This window comes from Balaenoptera ricei, chromosome 2 (genome assembly GCF_028023285.1).
Source record: "Balaenoptera ricei isolate mBalRic1 chromosome 2, mBalRic1.hap2, whole genome shotgun sequence".
Taxonomy (NCBI): domain Eukaryota; kingdom Metazoa; phylum Chordata; class Mammalia; order Artiodactyla; family Balaenopteridae; genus Balaenoptera; species Balaenoptera ricei.
In genome coordinates, this window is record NC_082640.1 from 50344957 (window position 1) to 50362215 (window position 17259).

A 17259-nucleotide genomic window follows, 5' to 3' on the forward strand; every position below is an offset into this window, starting at 1 on the left:
TGGAGATGAAGCTTGAGGCCTGTGTGTGGTAGGAAGCTGGAATGGGGCTCCCTGAAAAAATCCAGTGTTATAGGCAGATTTCTAGGATGTCCCCAAATGACCCTCAACCTTGATTATGCCCTCCTCTTTGATTATGGGTGGAACTTATAAATATGCTGAGATATTACTCCTATCATAAGATTATGTTATATGGCACAGTTGACTGTGAGAAAGCAAGATTACCCCTTGGGCCTAAACTCATGACACCAGCCCTTTAAAAGCAGAGTTTTCTTCAGTTGGAGGCAGAAAAGGAAGGCAGAGAGATTCGAAGCATGAAAGGGATTTGAAAAGGAGGTTCTCCATTGTTGAGGTGGAGGGGACCATGGTACAAGGACTCAAGAGTGGCCCATAGGAGCTGAGAGAGGTCAATATTCAGCAAGAAAATGGGGACTTCAATCCTACAACCACAAAGAACTGAATCCTGATAATAACAGGGATGAGCTTAGAAAAGGACCCCATGATCCAGATGAGAATGTAGCTGGCTGACAACTTGATTTTAGCCTGAGCAGAGATGCCAGCCTTACCATGCTAGACTTCTGACTGACAGAATTGTGAGCTTAAACTGGGTGTTTAAACAACAATAATTTGCTATGCAGCAAAAGAAAACCAATATAGCCAGGAATCCCTAAAATTGAGATAAGAACAATTGCGCTGGTCCAAGGAGAAGCTTCAAGGCTGTCCCTCCAGAGGCCATGGCTAGAAAAAGAGCATCTGAAAGAAACTGGGACACTGCACATGAGGCACGCACATGTTTGAGGGCTGAATTTGCACCACCTACATGATTTGGAAGTCCTTTTTTTGTTTTTTGTTTTAAATTGTTCCACATCCCTCTCCCTCCCTCCCTCCTTCCCTTCTTTCCTTCTTTCCCACCCTCCCTCCCTCCCTTCCTTCCTGCCATGCTGCAAAGCTTGTGGAATCTTAGTTCCCCAACCAGGGACTGAACCCAGGCCCATGGCAGTGAAAGCACAGAGTCCTAACCACTGGACAGCCAGGGAATTCCCTTGGTTTGGAAATTCTGAACCAATAAATTAAAGTAGAAACTAAGGGCTTAATCTCCAAAATATACAAATAACTCATACAACTCAACAACAAAAAAACCAAACAACCCAATAGAAAAATGGGCAGACGACCTTAATAGACATTTCTCCAAAGAAGACATACAGATGGCCAGTAGGCATGTGAAAAGATGCTCAACATCACTAATTATTAGAGAAATGCAAGTCAAAACTACAAAGAGGTCCCATCTCACACCAGTCAGAATGGCCATCTTTAAAAAGTCTACAAATAACAAATGCTGGAAAGGGTGTGGAGAAAAGGGAGCCCTCTTACACTGTTGGTGGTAATGCAAGTTGGTGCAGCCACTATGGAAAACAGTGTGGAGGTTCCTCACTGTTACTCAGTGTAGAAACTTCTAGCACTTAATTCTTTTCCACCTTTTCATATTAATTTATTATGCTGAGTCTTGCCAAGCTCAAAAAAAACAACAAAAAACAAAAAACCACTTGTGGAGGAGGGGATGTTGGGAAAGCTGTAGAAGGCAAGAAGCATCTAGAATCCCCCAGGGTTATTTTTTTCTTTGGAAAAAAACATCAGAGGGCCTGGCAGATGGTGGAAACTGTGGCCCACTTAGGAAAAAAGAAAAGCCCACTTACCTTGTTTCCTCTAAGTCTTAAACATAGTTCATTTTCATTTTATGTGGATGATACTAAGAAGTCAGACCATTTCTTTGATAGAATAAGTACAAAATCTTAAGATGTTTTTTGAAAGGAAGCTATTAGCATTTATTAATGAATCCTGTTGAGACATTTCGTAAAGAGAAGTATGCATTCCTAGCAAGCTCTGTCTCCAAACTGTTTTTACTTAGGTAAAACTAAAAATAGAATTACCATATGATCTAGCAATCCCACTCCAGGGCATATACCCAGACAAAACTATAATTCAAAAAGATACATGCACTGCTATGTTCACAGCAGCACTATTCACAATAGCCAAAACATGGAAACAACCTAAATGTCCATTGACAGATGAATGGATAAAGAAGATGTGGTACATATATACAATGGAATATTACTCAGCCATAAAAAAGAATGAAATAATGCCGTTTGCAGCAACATGGATGCAACTAGAGATTATCATACTAAGTGAAATAAGTCATAAAGAGAAAGACAAATACCATATGATATCACTTATATGTGGAATCTAAAATATAGCACAAATGAACCTATCCTATGTATTAGAAACAGACTCACAGACATAGAGAACAGACCTGTGGTTGCCAAGGGGACTGGGGGTGGGGGAGGGAAGGACTGGGAGTTTGGGGTTAGTAGATGTAAACTATTATATAGAGGATGGATAAACAACAAGGTCCTACTGTATAGCACAGGGAACTATATTCAATATCCTGTGATAAACCATAATGGAAAAGAATATAAGAAAAAGAATGTCTATAATGTAGAAACTAGCCTGAAAGTGGAAAAATTGTAAGACTCCAGCACAGGGGTCGCAAACTTATTCCATAAAGGACCAGATGGTAAATATTTTAGGCTTTGAGGACTAAATAGTCTCTACTGCAGCACAAAAACAGCCAGAGGTGACACATGAAATGAAGGAGCCCAGCTGGCTGTGTGCCAAGGAAACTGTTTACAAACATGGGAGGGGAGCTGCATTGGCCTGTGGACCGTAAGTTTGCTGACCCCTGCTCTAGCAGAGGGAAATGTGATTGTCTTCCTCCCTCAGGGACGTGGGACACCTCTCCCCGCCACCCCGAAGTGCCTGCTGGAGACAACCTCACGGGGACACGTGACAGTACATAAAGTTTGTTGGGGACAATTGTGAACCATACATACAGTGGTCTACTTAAGATTTCCATTTGGAAATCTCATATGTACTGTGTAGCACAAATACACATGAGCAAAAAGATCAGATGTTTTCTTTGGCTTCTTTAGACTTCCTCCGTATTTGGTTATTTTCCCTTTCTCACCTCTAATTTTGTTTTTGTGCTTTCTCCCCATTTTTCTTGATTAGACAGGACAGTGTATTATCTATTTGGATATTCTTCCAAAGAGTGGGCCCTCAAATTAGTTTTTCTCAGACTGTGATGTGAATGCCAGGTGCTTCCAAAGAGGCCTCCATGAACGCAGGGCTCCAGAATTCACGGAGGAGCAAGGATGGGGCCGGCCTGCGCAGACTGTGGTAGCTTCTGGAGGCGGGAGTGAGTGGGAAGGAGGGCAGGCTCCGCAGGTCAGGGACTGCATGCGTCAGGCTCCAGCGCTGCCGCCTTCCGGCTGTGCGCCTCCATTGTTGGCCTCAGCTTTTTCACCTCAAAGAGGAACATTTAGGCTAGCGCCTCCATTATAGGGTTGTCGTAAGGAGTAAATGGGTTAATGCACACACAACTGATGACGTGCCTGACACCTAGTCAGTGCTCAATAACTGTTAACCATTTTAGTTTCAGGGACAGTTTCGATCACTGTGGCTATGGGCCTCCCTCATCCATACTAGGCTGACCAGCAGGCACACTGGAAGCAGAGATGGACGTGCAGAGGACAGGAACACTTGGAAAACAGACAGAGTGGTCAAAAGGCACAGAAGCTGGGATCATGTGCAGATAAACGGCTCTGTACACCTCAAGAGCTCTGAGAACAGCCCTGAAATTCACAATGAGCATGGTGGGTCTCCAGAAACGATTCAAGTACATCCCATGTGATCTGTTGTAGAAAGGAGAGAAGTAAACACTTGGCAAATGTGTCTGTCAAATCCAGGCAACCTAAAGAAAACTTAGGTGTGAAAACAAGTAAGTTTCATTTATCTGCAAGATTTACTTTGCTTAGGATCTAGGCGGTTGCCAGATAGAAGCGAGAATTAGGCTGGGAGGTGTTGCCTTTCAGAGAGGTCTCGGTGCTGACTGGCCCCAGACTTTGTGACTAGACAGAAGTCTATTGAACTGGAGTCCCTGCTCCACTCTTTCAATGGGGGTCTGTCCACTGCCAGACCAGCAGATGGATTTCTAGAGTATTACTCAAATTTTTTCTTGGTAGGAGAAAATTTTACTACTGTACATGAAGAATGTTACATCTCTTTAGTCCTTGCTGGCTCATGGGAGAAAATATTACAGATTAAATGTTCAAACTACGTATTAACTTTGGTTGCTTTGATAATCTGATGACAGCAAATGTGGGGATGATGTGGCATTTATTTTGTTGATTCTAAAAGCACTACAGAGATGTATGTTCCATGTCTAAAAATTAACAAGTCTATTCAGGAATGGAGTACTGTTGATATTTTAATTTTCTGTCTAATTGGGAATTGACCAAAGAATGTAACTGAGCCCTTCTTGAAGAGTAGAAGTTTTTCCGAGTCTCAGCCTCATTCCCCAGAGATGAGCCCTTGCTCTGAAGACCTGTAGTTGTAAAGGGCATAGGAAGGAATTGGGACTGAACAGGTAAGAACTGAGTTTCTGACCCTGGGCTTTTGCAGAAGAAGTGGTGCCAGGCTCAGAAAAAGGAAGAGATCAAAAGGGATGGGAAGCATTTCCCTCCTTTCCTGAGTAAGGAGCTGGTCTCCCAGACACAGGTGGACATAGCTGCGCTTTGTCCCTTTCCAGCCCCTCTCTTGTAAAGTTCTCCCACCTCTTAGTATTCCTTCCCCTGGCAGTCACATGCTGACCAATCCCCCCTTCCCCCACAAAACCACCCCATTTCGGCTGGTCCCTTAGAGCTTAGTGCCAGATGCCCCTTTCCTTTGTGTACCTGATCTCACAGGATGCTGGGAGAAAGGAAGCTGCTTGGCCTAACTCACACTAGTGTGTAAATGGCTCAAACCTCTAACTCAGGGAGGCCTAGTCACATTTTCCAAAGAGGGTGCTTGTTAGCATATTTGGATCACTGGAAGAGGGAATGGAAGTGAGGGAGGAAGGAAGGGGTTGGGGGAAGGAAGGAATTTATTACTCAAACTAAGGCTACATGGCTACTGAAGTGGAAGAAAGCTAGGCTTTGTGGTAAGACGTCAGAGACAGGCCCAGACTGGGAATCTGCCCTCTGGGGTCAGCTCCTAAAGTTGCTGCTTCCCTTTCCCCATTTCAGAGTCCTCAGCTTCTCAAAAGGTCCAAGTTTCTTCCATTTCTGTTCCTGGGAGGTCTCTAGTCACCAGGGGGCAAGGCCAGGGAGGGGGTGTCTCTGACAGCTGTTGTCACATACAAGTGGACCACAAGTCAGGCATCATGTCAGGACCCTTATATATGAGAACAGCCTAGGGCTCGGGAAGAGTGGAAGGTCCAGGGCATACACTGTGGGCGTCTTCCCTGTCTGTAAATTTGAAACCACTTTTATTTTTACCTGGGATATAGGAAAGCTCTTTTATTGCAAGACCCTGACTTATTTTCCCCCATCCCCCAGGCCCCTAAATCAGCTTTCTGAACTATGAATCCCATGATTAGTCTTTGAGGGGAGAGCAAATTTGTCCTATTATTACAGCTAAGGAGGGACTCCCTAAGAAGCAGAGCTGGTTCTCCTGGGAGTGGGCATCCCCCAGGAGGTCCACCAGGCACAAGTGACAGTGGGGTTTCCAGAGGGACAGGAGGTCACAGCCCCTGGGGTGGGATGCCACTTCTTGGCACAGACCTTGTGCCTGAAGCTGGGTGTGTGTTCACAAAGAGCCTCGGCAACCTGATGCTGGTGGCCTCGGCAAGAGATGAGGTCATTTTCTAAAGCACAGGAGCATGACTTAGCTTGTAAATCTGAGCCCTAGTGGCACAGGTGTTCCAAGGCCATGAATCTTCTCCCATTTTCATTCCCGCAGAATGTTGGGGCTGTCTGTGAGTTAGGGTGAGGGGGTAAGTGTGGCCCAGCGGGCAAGGTGGCTTAATGTCTCCGGGAGGCCCCTTCAGACTCTATTCCATCTGCATGTTCATATACAGGCAAAAGAAAACAGGGCTCCATTCAAAGAGCAAGAGGAATGTGGGGTTACGATTTGGCACCCAGGAGGTCAGGAAGCTTTTAATTAAAATAAATTCCAGTGACCCTGGGCTCATTTTCTTGAGGCTGTCCCAAGGCAAGAGTTGGAACAGTGAGGACAACTCTCATTATGAGGGAGGCTTGTGTGTACAATGTGACAATTATCTTCTGTAACAGTCTTCGGAAACTGTACTCTGCACTAACTGCAAAAAGCATTAAGGACCCCAAGGAATTTGAATATGGAAATTCTCAAATCCTAGCCTGGCATTAACCCAGAGGAGTGCTATCACCCAGCAAACAAATGGATTGAACCCATTTAGACCCTGCTGGGAGCTGCCTGGGGCTTTGCACAGGCAGCTGCCCTGAGGCTGCCCGCCAGCCTTGTGGGGGCCACAGAGTAGCCTGAGGACAGACGAAGCCCCGGACAGGTTGACTCCTCACTGCATGGCCCTCAGTGGTCCACACTGGAGACCACCTTCAAGAGGAACATTTTCATAGGGCCTGGACAGGGCATCCGGGAGCAGGAGACCTGCTGCTTCTGAGCTGTGTGGTCCCTGGAAGTCCATGGCCATCTCTGGGGGCAGGTTTGCATCAGTAGAGTAAGGTGACCAAGATGGCGGCAGGCTGGGTGAGGCTCACACAGCAAAGTGTGCGTGAAGTGTCTGCATAGTGCCTGGTGCCCACAGGCCTGGTCTGGGCTCAGTCACCATAGGGACTGCCTGCCTTGAATGTCCTCACCACCAGGAAGCTGACCAGGACTGCCCCCCACCCCCAACACCACCCAGAGTCCCACTTGGGGCCACCCAGTAGTGATCAGGTGTCCAGCGCCTCAGGCCTGTTGCCACAGTTGCTTGTCCTGGTGAAGTATATGTCATTTCCATAAGCTGCCCTAATAATATGTTTTGAAGCCAAGTCAGGGTATAAATAACTTAGGCTTTTCTGAGAAGTTCTGAACATAAATTATTAGCCAGCACAAAAGTGAAAAACCAGAGCCTCATAAAAGTGGTTATCAGAGAGCCCATCATCCTCCCTAGGAGAGGGATAAAGCCGCAGACTTTGTTCTCAGACACAAAGATGAAAGGCAGTTTGTAAGCAAAGCTCAGTGAGGTTTCAGTTCTGCCACAGGTTGTCCCTCTGTGAAGAGAGACCAACAGCACAGTATTGGGGTGGAAAAGGCCACACCTTCTACTCCTCTGCTGGCCTCAAGAGCTGCCAACCCCTGCAGCCCCCACCTGCCCCCACCTTTGGGGCTTCTGGGCTCCCTGGACCTCTAAGGACAGAGCATCCTCAGAGCCACGCCCTCTCTGGTTCTGGAGTGTGGTCAGGTAGGTAGCTCCTGGCCTCTGTCTAAGGCCTTGCTTTGCCTCTAATTGCCAGCGTGATGCTGGACACACCTTGGACCCCAGTCCTCTACATGGGATGTGCTTTAAGGTGCCTTCCAGAGGTTTCTGAGAGGGGGTCCTACTAACGATGGTGGAAAACAGGGTAAGAGGCTTCCCTTTTCTTCTCTGGCCTCACCCACCGCTCTCTCTCTGCTGCTTTCCCTTCCCACCTGGCCTGTGGAGCACTGAGCAGGATGGATGCTGACATCTGCTTGGGGAGCTCAGGCACCAGGCTCAGGCTGGCTGGGCATTTTGTAATAAGAAGCGGGCCCTGAGTAGGAGCTGAGGAAGGGTCTCTCAGAACACACAGGACTTGAGAGGGGTGGGAAGGCCGAGGAGGAAGAGAGAGGGAGAGGGGAATAGTGAGGAGGAAGGGAGAGGTGGGTGGGTGTGGCCAGCAGCAGCTTACACTCATTCCCACTGCAGGCCTGCACCACAAGGCCCACTTGGAGGCCTCAGGTTGGAAGTGGGTGACGGAGGCAGCAGGGGCAGCCAAGGAGGGCCATGGGAAGGTGAAGACCACCTTACCGTGGCTGCTCCCAGGTGGCCACATTACCTGTCAGGAGCCCACTGGAGTTGGGTGCGTCTGTCTGATTTCCAGTCTCTCTGAGACACATGGGGCTCAAGGAGCATCAGTAACCCCATGAGCAGGGAGTAGGCTGTGGGTGGGGCAGGGCCCAGCATGGGGCAAGCTGAGAAGCAGGCCACAGGAGGAAGAGCTGAGAAAAGCGGTGATCGCGGAGGGTAAGAAAGAGGAGACTCCATGGAGATACAGAGCCTACCTTCAGATACTTACATATTTCGTGTCTACTGTATAAAAGGAGGGGAGAGGCCAGGACAAGTGGGGGCCCAGGAGACATACGTATCCGTGCGTAGGGAGTTAAATCTTCGGAATGCAGCCCATGCCCATGAGTCTGTCCATATAGCCAGGGATCCCACCCCCTGCCCCAAGGTGGGCAGGGGCATAGCCCATTCTCTTCTGCTGTCTCTGGAACCTACAGAGCTCCCTGGCCTGCTGGAGTCCAGGCCACAGATGGGGCCACTTCCAAACAAGGCCGCCCGTGCTCAGCGGGCTCTTCCTCTCAAAGGTTTACACTGAAATGTACTTGGCTTCAGCCCATTTCATTTTAATACGCTTTAGGAGAAGAGTTATAAACACAAGGCCAATGCCCGGAGACTTAGCAGGGTTGGGAGAGCTGTTAATACCAAGTTTGTCTATGGCTGCTCCGGGAAGCTGGCCAGGCTCAGGTTAGTGACATTCTACAAGCCTGAACTGGGAGCCCTTATGCAATCACAATCCTTCGTGACTTCTAAGGCAGTTTTGTCTGCATAAGGAATGAAGGAAGGCACAGAGCAAAGGGATTAGTTTGATTGTGGAGCCTGAAACACACTGGCTTCTTGGCCAGTGGCGTTTTGTTTGTCCGAGGGCAATGCCTTCAATGGACATTCAGCAAGTAGGCTATGGAGAATCCCTAGATGAGAAATTTTTCCTATTAACAATTCTTTAAAAAACAAACAAACTGTACTTGGCACAGACTAGTTTAAGCATGGGAGAGCAGAGTTGAGATCCCCATGCACGTGGATTCCTTGGCACTCCGTGGAACGTGCAGATGTACTCCCAGGAGATCTGGCTGGGACTTCTGAACCACAAATGACCAAAGTCCAGGCCAGAGAGTCCTGCCTGGGTGAGAGCTAGGGTGGGGAGGCTGGTCCCCCCCTTAGTTGTCAGACAAAGATAAATTCCAAATTCCTGCCTTTCCTTTCCCCTTCCAGGAGGTAGCAGAGGCCTGGAGAAACCTCAGCCCTGGGTGGGTTTCTCTCATTACCGCATTGGCCGTGTGTGAGGGGACAGCAGGGACATGAAAACCAGGCACCCTGAAAGACGGTGGGAAGGCGCCTGCCCACTGCCACTGCAGCTCCTGGCTGCGGGGGACCCCGCTCCTTCCTGCTTTTTCAGGGAAGCTGAGTCCATGCATGTAACACGGCTGTACCCTCTGGGCCCAGGCCACTGTGCTTAGGCACTTGCAGATAAGAGCCGGAACAAACTATCTTAAAATGCCAGCCGGACAGCTCATTGTCCACCGTCTTCCCCATGTTTGTCACCAAGGGAACAAAGATTCCCACGGCAGCACATTCAAGCCTGTTAACACAGTAGGAATAGTCTGTGGTTTCTCTTTGCTTTGATTCTTTTCTGATGTGCCCATTTCGATGGTTGGCTTGAGGCCTTAGGGGCAAGGGCTGGTGCTCCTCTCTGCCTCTGCTCCAGGGCTTCATGCTGCCTCTGCACAAGCATCTGTTTGATCCGACAGCTTCTCTGCCCAGCCTCCTCACTTAGTGTTGACTCACCTTCAAGCCTTCAGTAAACTCTCTTCCTGTTGGTGTCAAGGTGATAGACATTTCCAGTGTCTTCTGATTAGTGGAAGCTGAGTCTGAGAAGGGAGCATACTTACACTGACTGGGGCTTTGTCCTTCTTGGGTAGAGCAATGAGTAGAGAGGATATGGACTGATGGTGCTGGCGGTATGGAGAGCTGGCTGTGTTAGCTCCTTTGTAAAATGGGAGGTCATCTTGCCTCCAAGGCTTGTTAGGATTAAATGGGCATGTTCGTGAGAGTGCCGGCACCTGCATACAACGGGCGCTCGACCCCTGCTACTGCTGTTGTCGTTGTTGCTAGTATGATTGTTGCTATGATTCCTGCTGGTTCGGGTTCCTGATGCCTCTGTGAGTCAATATGTTTCAAGCAATCGATCCTCCAGGCCTCAGGCAGAAATGACCCCCTTCCTAATCTGCAAAGCCAGTTGCAACTGTCCAACTCCCTGCTCTTGGGGGAAGTTTTTTTCTTATCCTTCCCTATTCATCCTCCTCCTCCTTCAGATACTGACTGGCAAGTCGGCTTTCTGGGTGCAGGTCACCAAACAGTCTGAGCTGCCAAAGAGACACGGGCCAGAATGGGGGGCTGAGAGCCTGTGCACGCTCCTGGGCTGGCCCCTTCCCAGATGGCACTCAAACTGGTTTCCTTGGGCCACCGTTGCTCTTCTCAAGTCCCTTTCTCTCCCCAAAGCCACACACTATTTGGGAGGGGAAAGAAGGGAAAAGGCATGTGCAGTGCCAGTCCTTATAATATAGCATGGAGGTCAAGAGCATAGGGTCAAGTCTACCACTCCCTGGCTATGGCTCTTGGAAAATTATCTAACCCTCTGTGCCTTAGTTGCTCCATCTGAAAACTGGGAACACTTGTACCAAACTCACAGAGCTGTGGTGAGGATTAACTGAGTTAATAAATGTAACATGGTTAGAACCATGATAGTAAGTACTATGTAAGAATTAGCTATTATTACTGTGTGAGGTCATTAAATTTTCACAGACCTAATTATCTGAATCAAGTAGGTATTAGTGGCATTCTCTATTTACAGGGGAGGCTATACCAACACCAGATTTAGACTGGAAAACTTAGAAAAACATACATAATTGGATTGTTTCTGATTCTATAATTACACAAAGCAGAATGGTCTAACTTTGCAGCTACAAGAAACAAGTATTTTAGGGACACGATTTCTATTGTTTCCCACCTAATCCATACATTCATCAGGTGTGTACACTGAGCACTAGCTGAGATGCTGGCAAACCGGAATCCCTCTAGGCAAAGATGGTTTCTGGCCTTAGCCTCCTGTAGTTGCTTGGTATTCTCTGGGAGTAGACCCCCTCCCCCACACCCCAGCAGTTTAAATGCTCAGAAACTTCCAGTTCTCAACCCATGAGCCCCCCAAGAAAAACAGGAAGGACCTGACAACCACTTATTATACTCATGCTTCCCGGGTCAGAAGTTAGGGATCTAGCCCTCACACTTGTTTTGCATCCCTCAGAGCCTGAAACATATTTGACTTGGTGACCATCAACTATGCATTGATTTCACATAAAAATTCAGATTTCTGCCTTCTCCTGAAAAAGCAGACCTGCTAATACAAGCCTGCTTTCCACATGACAGTAATGGGCTGGAGCTGAATAACAGCTGTGCACTTTCGACAGGGGACGGGACTCTCCAGTTTGCCACAGTCCTCACCACTCCCTATTGCATCTCTCAGATTACAGCCAACAGTTAGCTGCCATTTATAATTATGCTTGCTGCTGCTACTGTTTTCTAATGACTACCTGCTTCACTCACATTGCTTACTTGGTTCCTATAGACATTTAGATTTGTGACTCCTGCTAATCTAGGGGTTTCCATCATGTTTGCATTTTAAGTATTCTATTAATACTTGTGGCATGGAACTTTCTTTTCCCTTATTAAAGGAATTTTAGCCACCAATAAACTGGTTAAAATGTTGGCTCTTTGAAGGTTTTGAAGTTGATTGCTATGTATGGAGTGTTCTAGGGAGTTAGGGTAAGGAAGGTCGCCTGCCTTCTCTATCCTCCAGCTCTGAAAAGGTGCTCAAAGCTCCGGGAGACCAGAATGAAGGATCTTTAAGGTGGGATGGACAGAAAGATAAACACTGGTATCCCCTTCCCCAGCTCCTCCCTGGACAGGAGCCCCTGCCTGGCCCAGGGACCTCTGCAGACCAGGCTGCTCACTGAGGCTCCTCCTTCATCTTCTCCCCCCACCAGCCTCCTCATCTTAGCCCAGCTCCTACTCCCTGAACCTCAACCTCAAGCCTTCCAGATACTGATTTTCAAATTGATGGCACATTGGACCTTATTTTCCTACAATGCATAAGTATTTTTAGCTGACATCTTGGAATACACCTCTTGTCTTCTTTATGAGTTATACTCTGTTTCTGAATATTCTGACCAACAACACAGAAAGTCACTAGAATGCATGTTCTCCATCAATAGAGGCATATTGTATGCTCTGAGCCCAGGATGGAGGATTAAAGAACTCCCAAGCTCACTGCTCTACCTATTATGTGGGGCTAAGAAAAACTATATGACTCATAAATGACAACTTCCTTTTGGAATCCTGAAGCCGTGTAAGTTCATCCTGATTGAAAGCTCAGCCCTGTGAGAGTCTGAAGGCCAGAGTTCCAGCAGGTCAGATCCTTTGCCACAGTAGCTCCACAACCTTTAAAAATAGATCACCTTTGAAAGCCCAGTAGATTTCCCTGTAAGCCCAGCACGAACTCTCTGGGGCTCTGATAGCTATGTTTGGATGAAGATTTGCTGTATTTGAGAGTAAAAGATTAGAGGAAGGCTGAAAAAAGATAGAAACCAAAGGACTCTGGACTCTGATGAAGCTAACAGAGAAGGCTCTCTGAAGGGTCTGTCACAGCTCCATCCACCTGCTCACCCATCCCAAAGGCAGCTAGCCCACAGACACCGACGCACATGGGACAGGCAGGGAGCAGGCCTCGCTGTACCCCACGGAAGGCTCGCTGTCACTCTCACCGTGGTGCTCAGGCCTCCCAGAAGCGACAGCAGCACAGGCGACGGAGTGTGCGGACACGGCTGCCTCCTCTTGAGAGGGGTTTCTGCTCAGGACGATGAGATGCGCCTGTCATCATGGAAAGAAGACACACGTTTGTTTACATGCTTGGCAGCAGCAGCAGGGAACTAACTGTTCTTGGAGCGATAAGCAGAAAGCCAAGGAAATTTCTAGCAAGCTAAACAATATGATTTATGTGGAAGCACAGTCAACTCTTGGGAGAGCTCGGTTTTAAAAGCATTGTGTAGTGGAGAGAGAAAGCACCAAGCCCTGGACGCTGAGTCCAGATAGCTCGATGCTGTGGCCAGGGCTTGTTTCTAAGTAAGTCATTTAAGTCTATGCTCCCATGAGTGCAGTGTTAGCAGAAGAGGGGGGAGGGTTTCCAGGAGGAAGGAGATGTATTAAAAAGTGCCTGTGCTGTAGGGGAAGTGGGCAAGCACAGAACCCTACCCACCAGTCAGCCCAGAGAGGGGCACCTACCCCCAGTGTCAGCAGCCTCACCCACAGAAACCCCGACCCCACCCCCATGCCTGGTCTGCCAAGCCCATTTTCCTATAACCTCGGTGAACTGGACCACAGGAGCTGCCCGAACACAGGAAACAGCTCAGTTCCTTGAAAATGAAGCCCATTTAAAAATTCTTTAAGGGGAAAAAACCACCCTATGATCCTATGAACATAAAATAAAAATAATCCTTTCAAATAAAATACAAACTACATCCCTTCAAATAAAAAGATATTAAGCAAACAAACAAGTAAAGAATCTCATGGATTAGTCATAGCTCCTGGAGGCTGAAAGAATCAGGGTGCTTTGGGCAGTGTGCACCAGGGCAGGAGGAATGTCAGCATTCATGACATGGTAGAAACAGCAAATCTGAAGGCAGAGCATCAAGGTCAGAATCTTATCTCCATCCTTTATTAGCTGTGAGGTACCTTGGGCAAATCACCCACTCAGCAACCTCAGTTTTTTCATCTATAAAATGAGGATAATAAAAATTGTCAAAAATATTCAAATCGATATCACAAATGAAAAAGAAATGAAAAGTAACAGCCTAAATCTTAGACTAGATAAAGCCATACCACTAGAACCTTCTAGTCCAGACCAAGCAGTGAGACAGCAAAGCTATAGAGACTTGCTCCTCTGATGACCAGCTTAATGCATTTCTGAGATGATAAGCAGGGTAGACTCTAAACTGTCCCCTCATTTGTCATATGTTAAAATCCACTAGTTACTAGATCTAGACTTTTTATGATAGGGGCTACTCCAAATCAAGATTGCTGGTAATAACTTTTATTGCTGTGTTAGAACAATCAGAATTTCATATTTGTAAATGCTAACAATATCCTTTGTTTTAAAATGACTTTTCTTATTACAGCAACGGTCCCCAACATTTTTAACACCAGGGACCGGTTTTGTGGAAGACAATTTTTCCACGGACCAGGGGTGGGGTGGGGTTGGGGGGCGGGGGGGCGTGGTTCAGGCGGTAATGCCAGTGATGGGGAGGTGGCAAATGAAGCTTCCCTTGCTTGTCGCTCATCTCCTGCTGTGCGGCCCAGTTCCTAACAGGCCCCGGACTGGTACCGGTCTGTGGCCCAGGGGTTGGGACCCCTGTATTGCAGGATATAGATAAACTGAATACTTGATTTTGGCAAACCCCAAATTGGTCATTATCCTCAATTTGGCCTGAAGTTCTGACTGGAAATGTTTTTCAAATAGGACACAGGGTTAGAGTGAAAGGATCAAATGTTCAGTGCTCAGGGAAAGGAAAAAAGAGAGGAAAAGCTTGCCCCACCCCAAATGCAAATGGATCATGTTTACTTTGTCTTTTCCCTGGGTTAACTATCTCTAGAATCCACTTTTGAAGAGAGCACCCTCTGATGCCAGAAGAGATTTAACTCATCTTGTTACAAAGACATTTTACACACAGTATTTTAGATTGATTAAAACTCAAATTCAAATTCAAAAAGATTTCATATGTTGTTTCCACTTAATATTATAATTCGAGGCAATGTAAAAGATACGTGTCTATCAAAATTACTTTCAAATGAATTATTAACATGTTCTGAGAGTTCTCTAAGTTGTCTTTTGTCTTGGAAACAGGAAGCAAAGTTTTCCATGAGCAAAAATGCTCATATTATCAAGAAAGTGGATCCTGAAATCTTATGGGGATCTGAACATATCACAAAATCTTCATAACTTCAGTGTTTTGCTGTATGAGATGCTAATATAAGCAAACATTTAATATTCATTATTCACTTCAGAAACTCAGTCTCTGATCTAATTTGTTATTTGATGTTCTCGAAGCTTCTAAAAACCATATGCGGTAGTGGGGGGTAAGGGCAGTGGAGAAGGGAACCCATGATGTTTAAAATGTGCAATCTCATTTATTCAGAAAAATTCAATTCAGTTTAATTTAATTCAGTCCTATTCAATTCAACTTATCTTAATTTTTAAATGCTTTCCACATGCCAGATATTATTCAAGCCCTAGGAATTCACATAAAGATTAGGCAGGGCTTTTGGTTTTAAAGGAGCTTACAGACAAACTACAAAAATGTGGGGTAGTTTGATTTTACTTAAACTCACAGACACTGCCCCTCACTAGGTTTTAGCACCTGGCTCACTACTTTCCTCTCCACCCCTCCTCCTGTTATCATTTTCAGTGATTTCAGTATCCGTAAGATTGGTCTGCACCTATTGGGCAAGAAAGAGAGGCCACAGTTTAACAGATGAATAGAGGAAAAGAAGTTGATAAAAGAAAAGAAGTTTGCATGGAGGAAACCTAAGGAAGAGAGTGCAGGACCCCAAACAGGCTGCTTTAACATCACAGGCAGAGCAAGGGAGGGAGCATTTGCTGGAACTGGAAAGATGAATTATAGGGGAGGGAGCTGTGGCTTTCAGTGAATGGATGCAGACCACCTGCACTGACCTTGCTGGGAGGAGCTGAGGGAATAAATAAGCTGTGCTCTCTCCTTCCAAGGTCAAGGCTGTGTGCCTCCCAGCCAGAGGGCAAGGCGGCCCACTGACACTGTACTTAAGTGGGCACAGTGAAGGATGCAGACTGGAGCTAAAAGAGCAAACTAAAACACCCAGCGAACGACCCAGCTAACACCTTGGCCTCTTGGGTTTTGACAGGCTTATTTTCCTCCCTACCCTCAGCCACCTGGTCCCCCATGATGCTCTGGGCCTCATCATCGCTTAATCTGTGCTACCTCTGGATCCCGCAGCTCACAGACCCTGTTTGACTGTTGGGGCGTCCTGGCTCTGTCACATCCATGCAGCTTCTCGTCCTCTGTCCACTCTCCACATCTCACTAGCCATCCACCCTTCCTGCTGTCCCTTCCCTTCTGGTCCAGCTTAGAGGGCACCACCCATCAGTGTCTATACGGAAAATGCCCTCAACTCCACTGAAGCATTATTTGAGATGGTGAAAAATGGGGAACCATCTAAACATCCATCAGCAGGGGAACGAATATATTGTGGTTTATTCATACAATGATTGAACTCTATCTATATGTATTAACATTTCAGAAACACACCATTAAGTGGAAAAGCAACTTACGAAAGGATGCAAACATCATGATGCCACTGCTTTTCAAGTTTCTGATTTTAAAGCAAAAGAACCCCTTTTATTCCAAACAGAATGGTTCTCTAACATACAAAGTAGGTAAGTGTGGAGCTGCTCTCGCTGAAGCAGGTAGAGAGAGCCTGGGAAGCCCACCCAGTTGCTTCCATCCAGCCACCCCCAAAAGACCCTCCTTGGAACATGAGTGTTGGCGGTGACACAGTTTGACAACCACAGTACCACACCATGCAGGAGGCCTCCTGAGGGATTGAGTACTGAGGAAGTTGACAAAGCTAGTGATTATATTACCCAATCTTTCCAAACTAAACCACTGTTCACAATTCTGGAACAACACTTTGTTTGCTAAGATAATATAAATACCCCTGTTACATACATCTGAGAGCATTTAAGGACTAGTTGTTAGGGTGAACAGAATTACAGGAGTCCTGCTTGCCTCTCCGGCTTTATACAGAGGCCCGAGTACTAGGCCCCGCTGGGTATCTGCGGCTTGACTACGCTCACTCCTCCTCATTATTTATTAATCACCCCAGGGCTTGCATCTCTCCTCCCATCCTTTGAAGTTTTTGATATCTTATGGTTATATGTTTATCAACTGTCATCTTGAGGCTGAGGAGGAATGTTTAATATTCTTAAATCTCTTCAGCTGCTAGCATGTCGTACTGGGTTAAAAACAAAAACAAAAACACCTTTAATATTCCACATGGAGTAAGGTCATTAATTGAAAAAACTCATTCACAAGACCAACTGCCTCAAGCCCTGGCAAGGTACAGAGCAGCTGTTGCATTCTGGTCCTCCTATGTGTTTCTGGGGGAAACCAAGGATTCCTCAGTGCCAACCCAGCTGTCAATAGACACAGCCAGAGCCAGGGCTGGCAGACTCTTATCTAACT

General features: G+C 46.7%; 1 protein-coding gene across 3 annotated transcripts in view; it reads right to left on the reverse strand.

Moving 5' to 3' along the window:
• The window catches only part of TTC23 (tetratricopeptide repeat domain 23), a 113498-nt gene that overhangs the window by 20011 nt on the left and 76228 nt on the right, over positions 1-17259 (reverse strand). For 2 of the 3 annotated variants that reach the window (XM_059912592.1, XM_059912591.1), the window contains exon 7: positions 12691-12856. In XM_059912592.1, the coding sequence (XP_059768575.1) occupies positions 12691-12856 (166 nt within the window). The remainder of the gene's footprint in view (positions 1-12690; positions 12857-17259) is intronic. The other variant, XM_059912593.1, reaches the window with a different exon arrangement.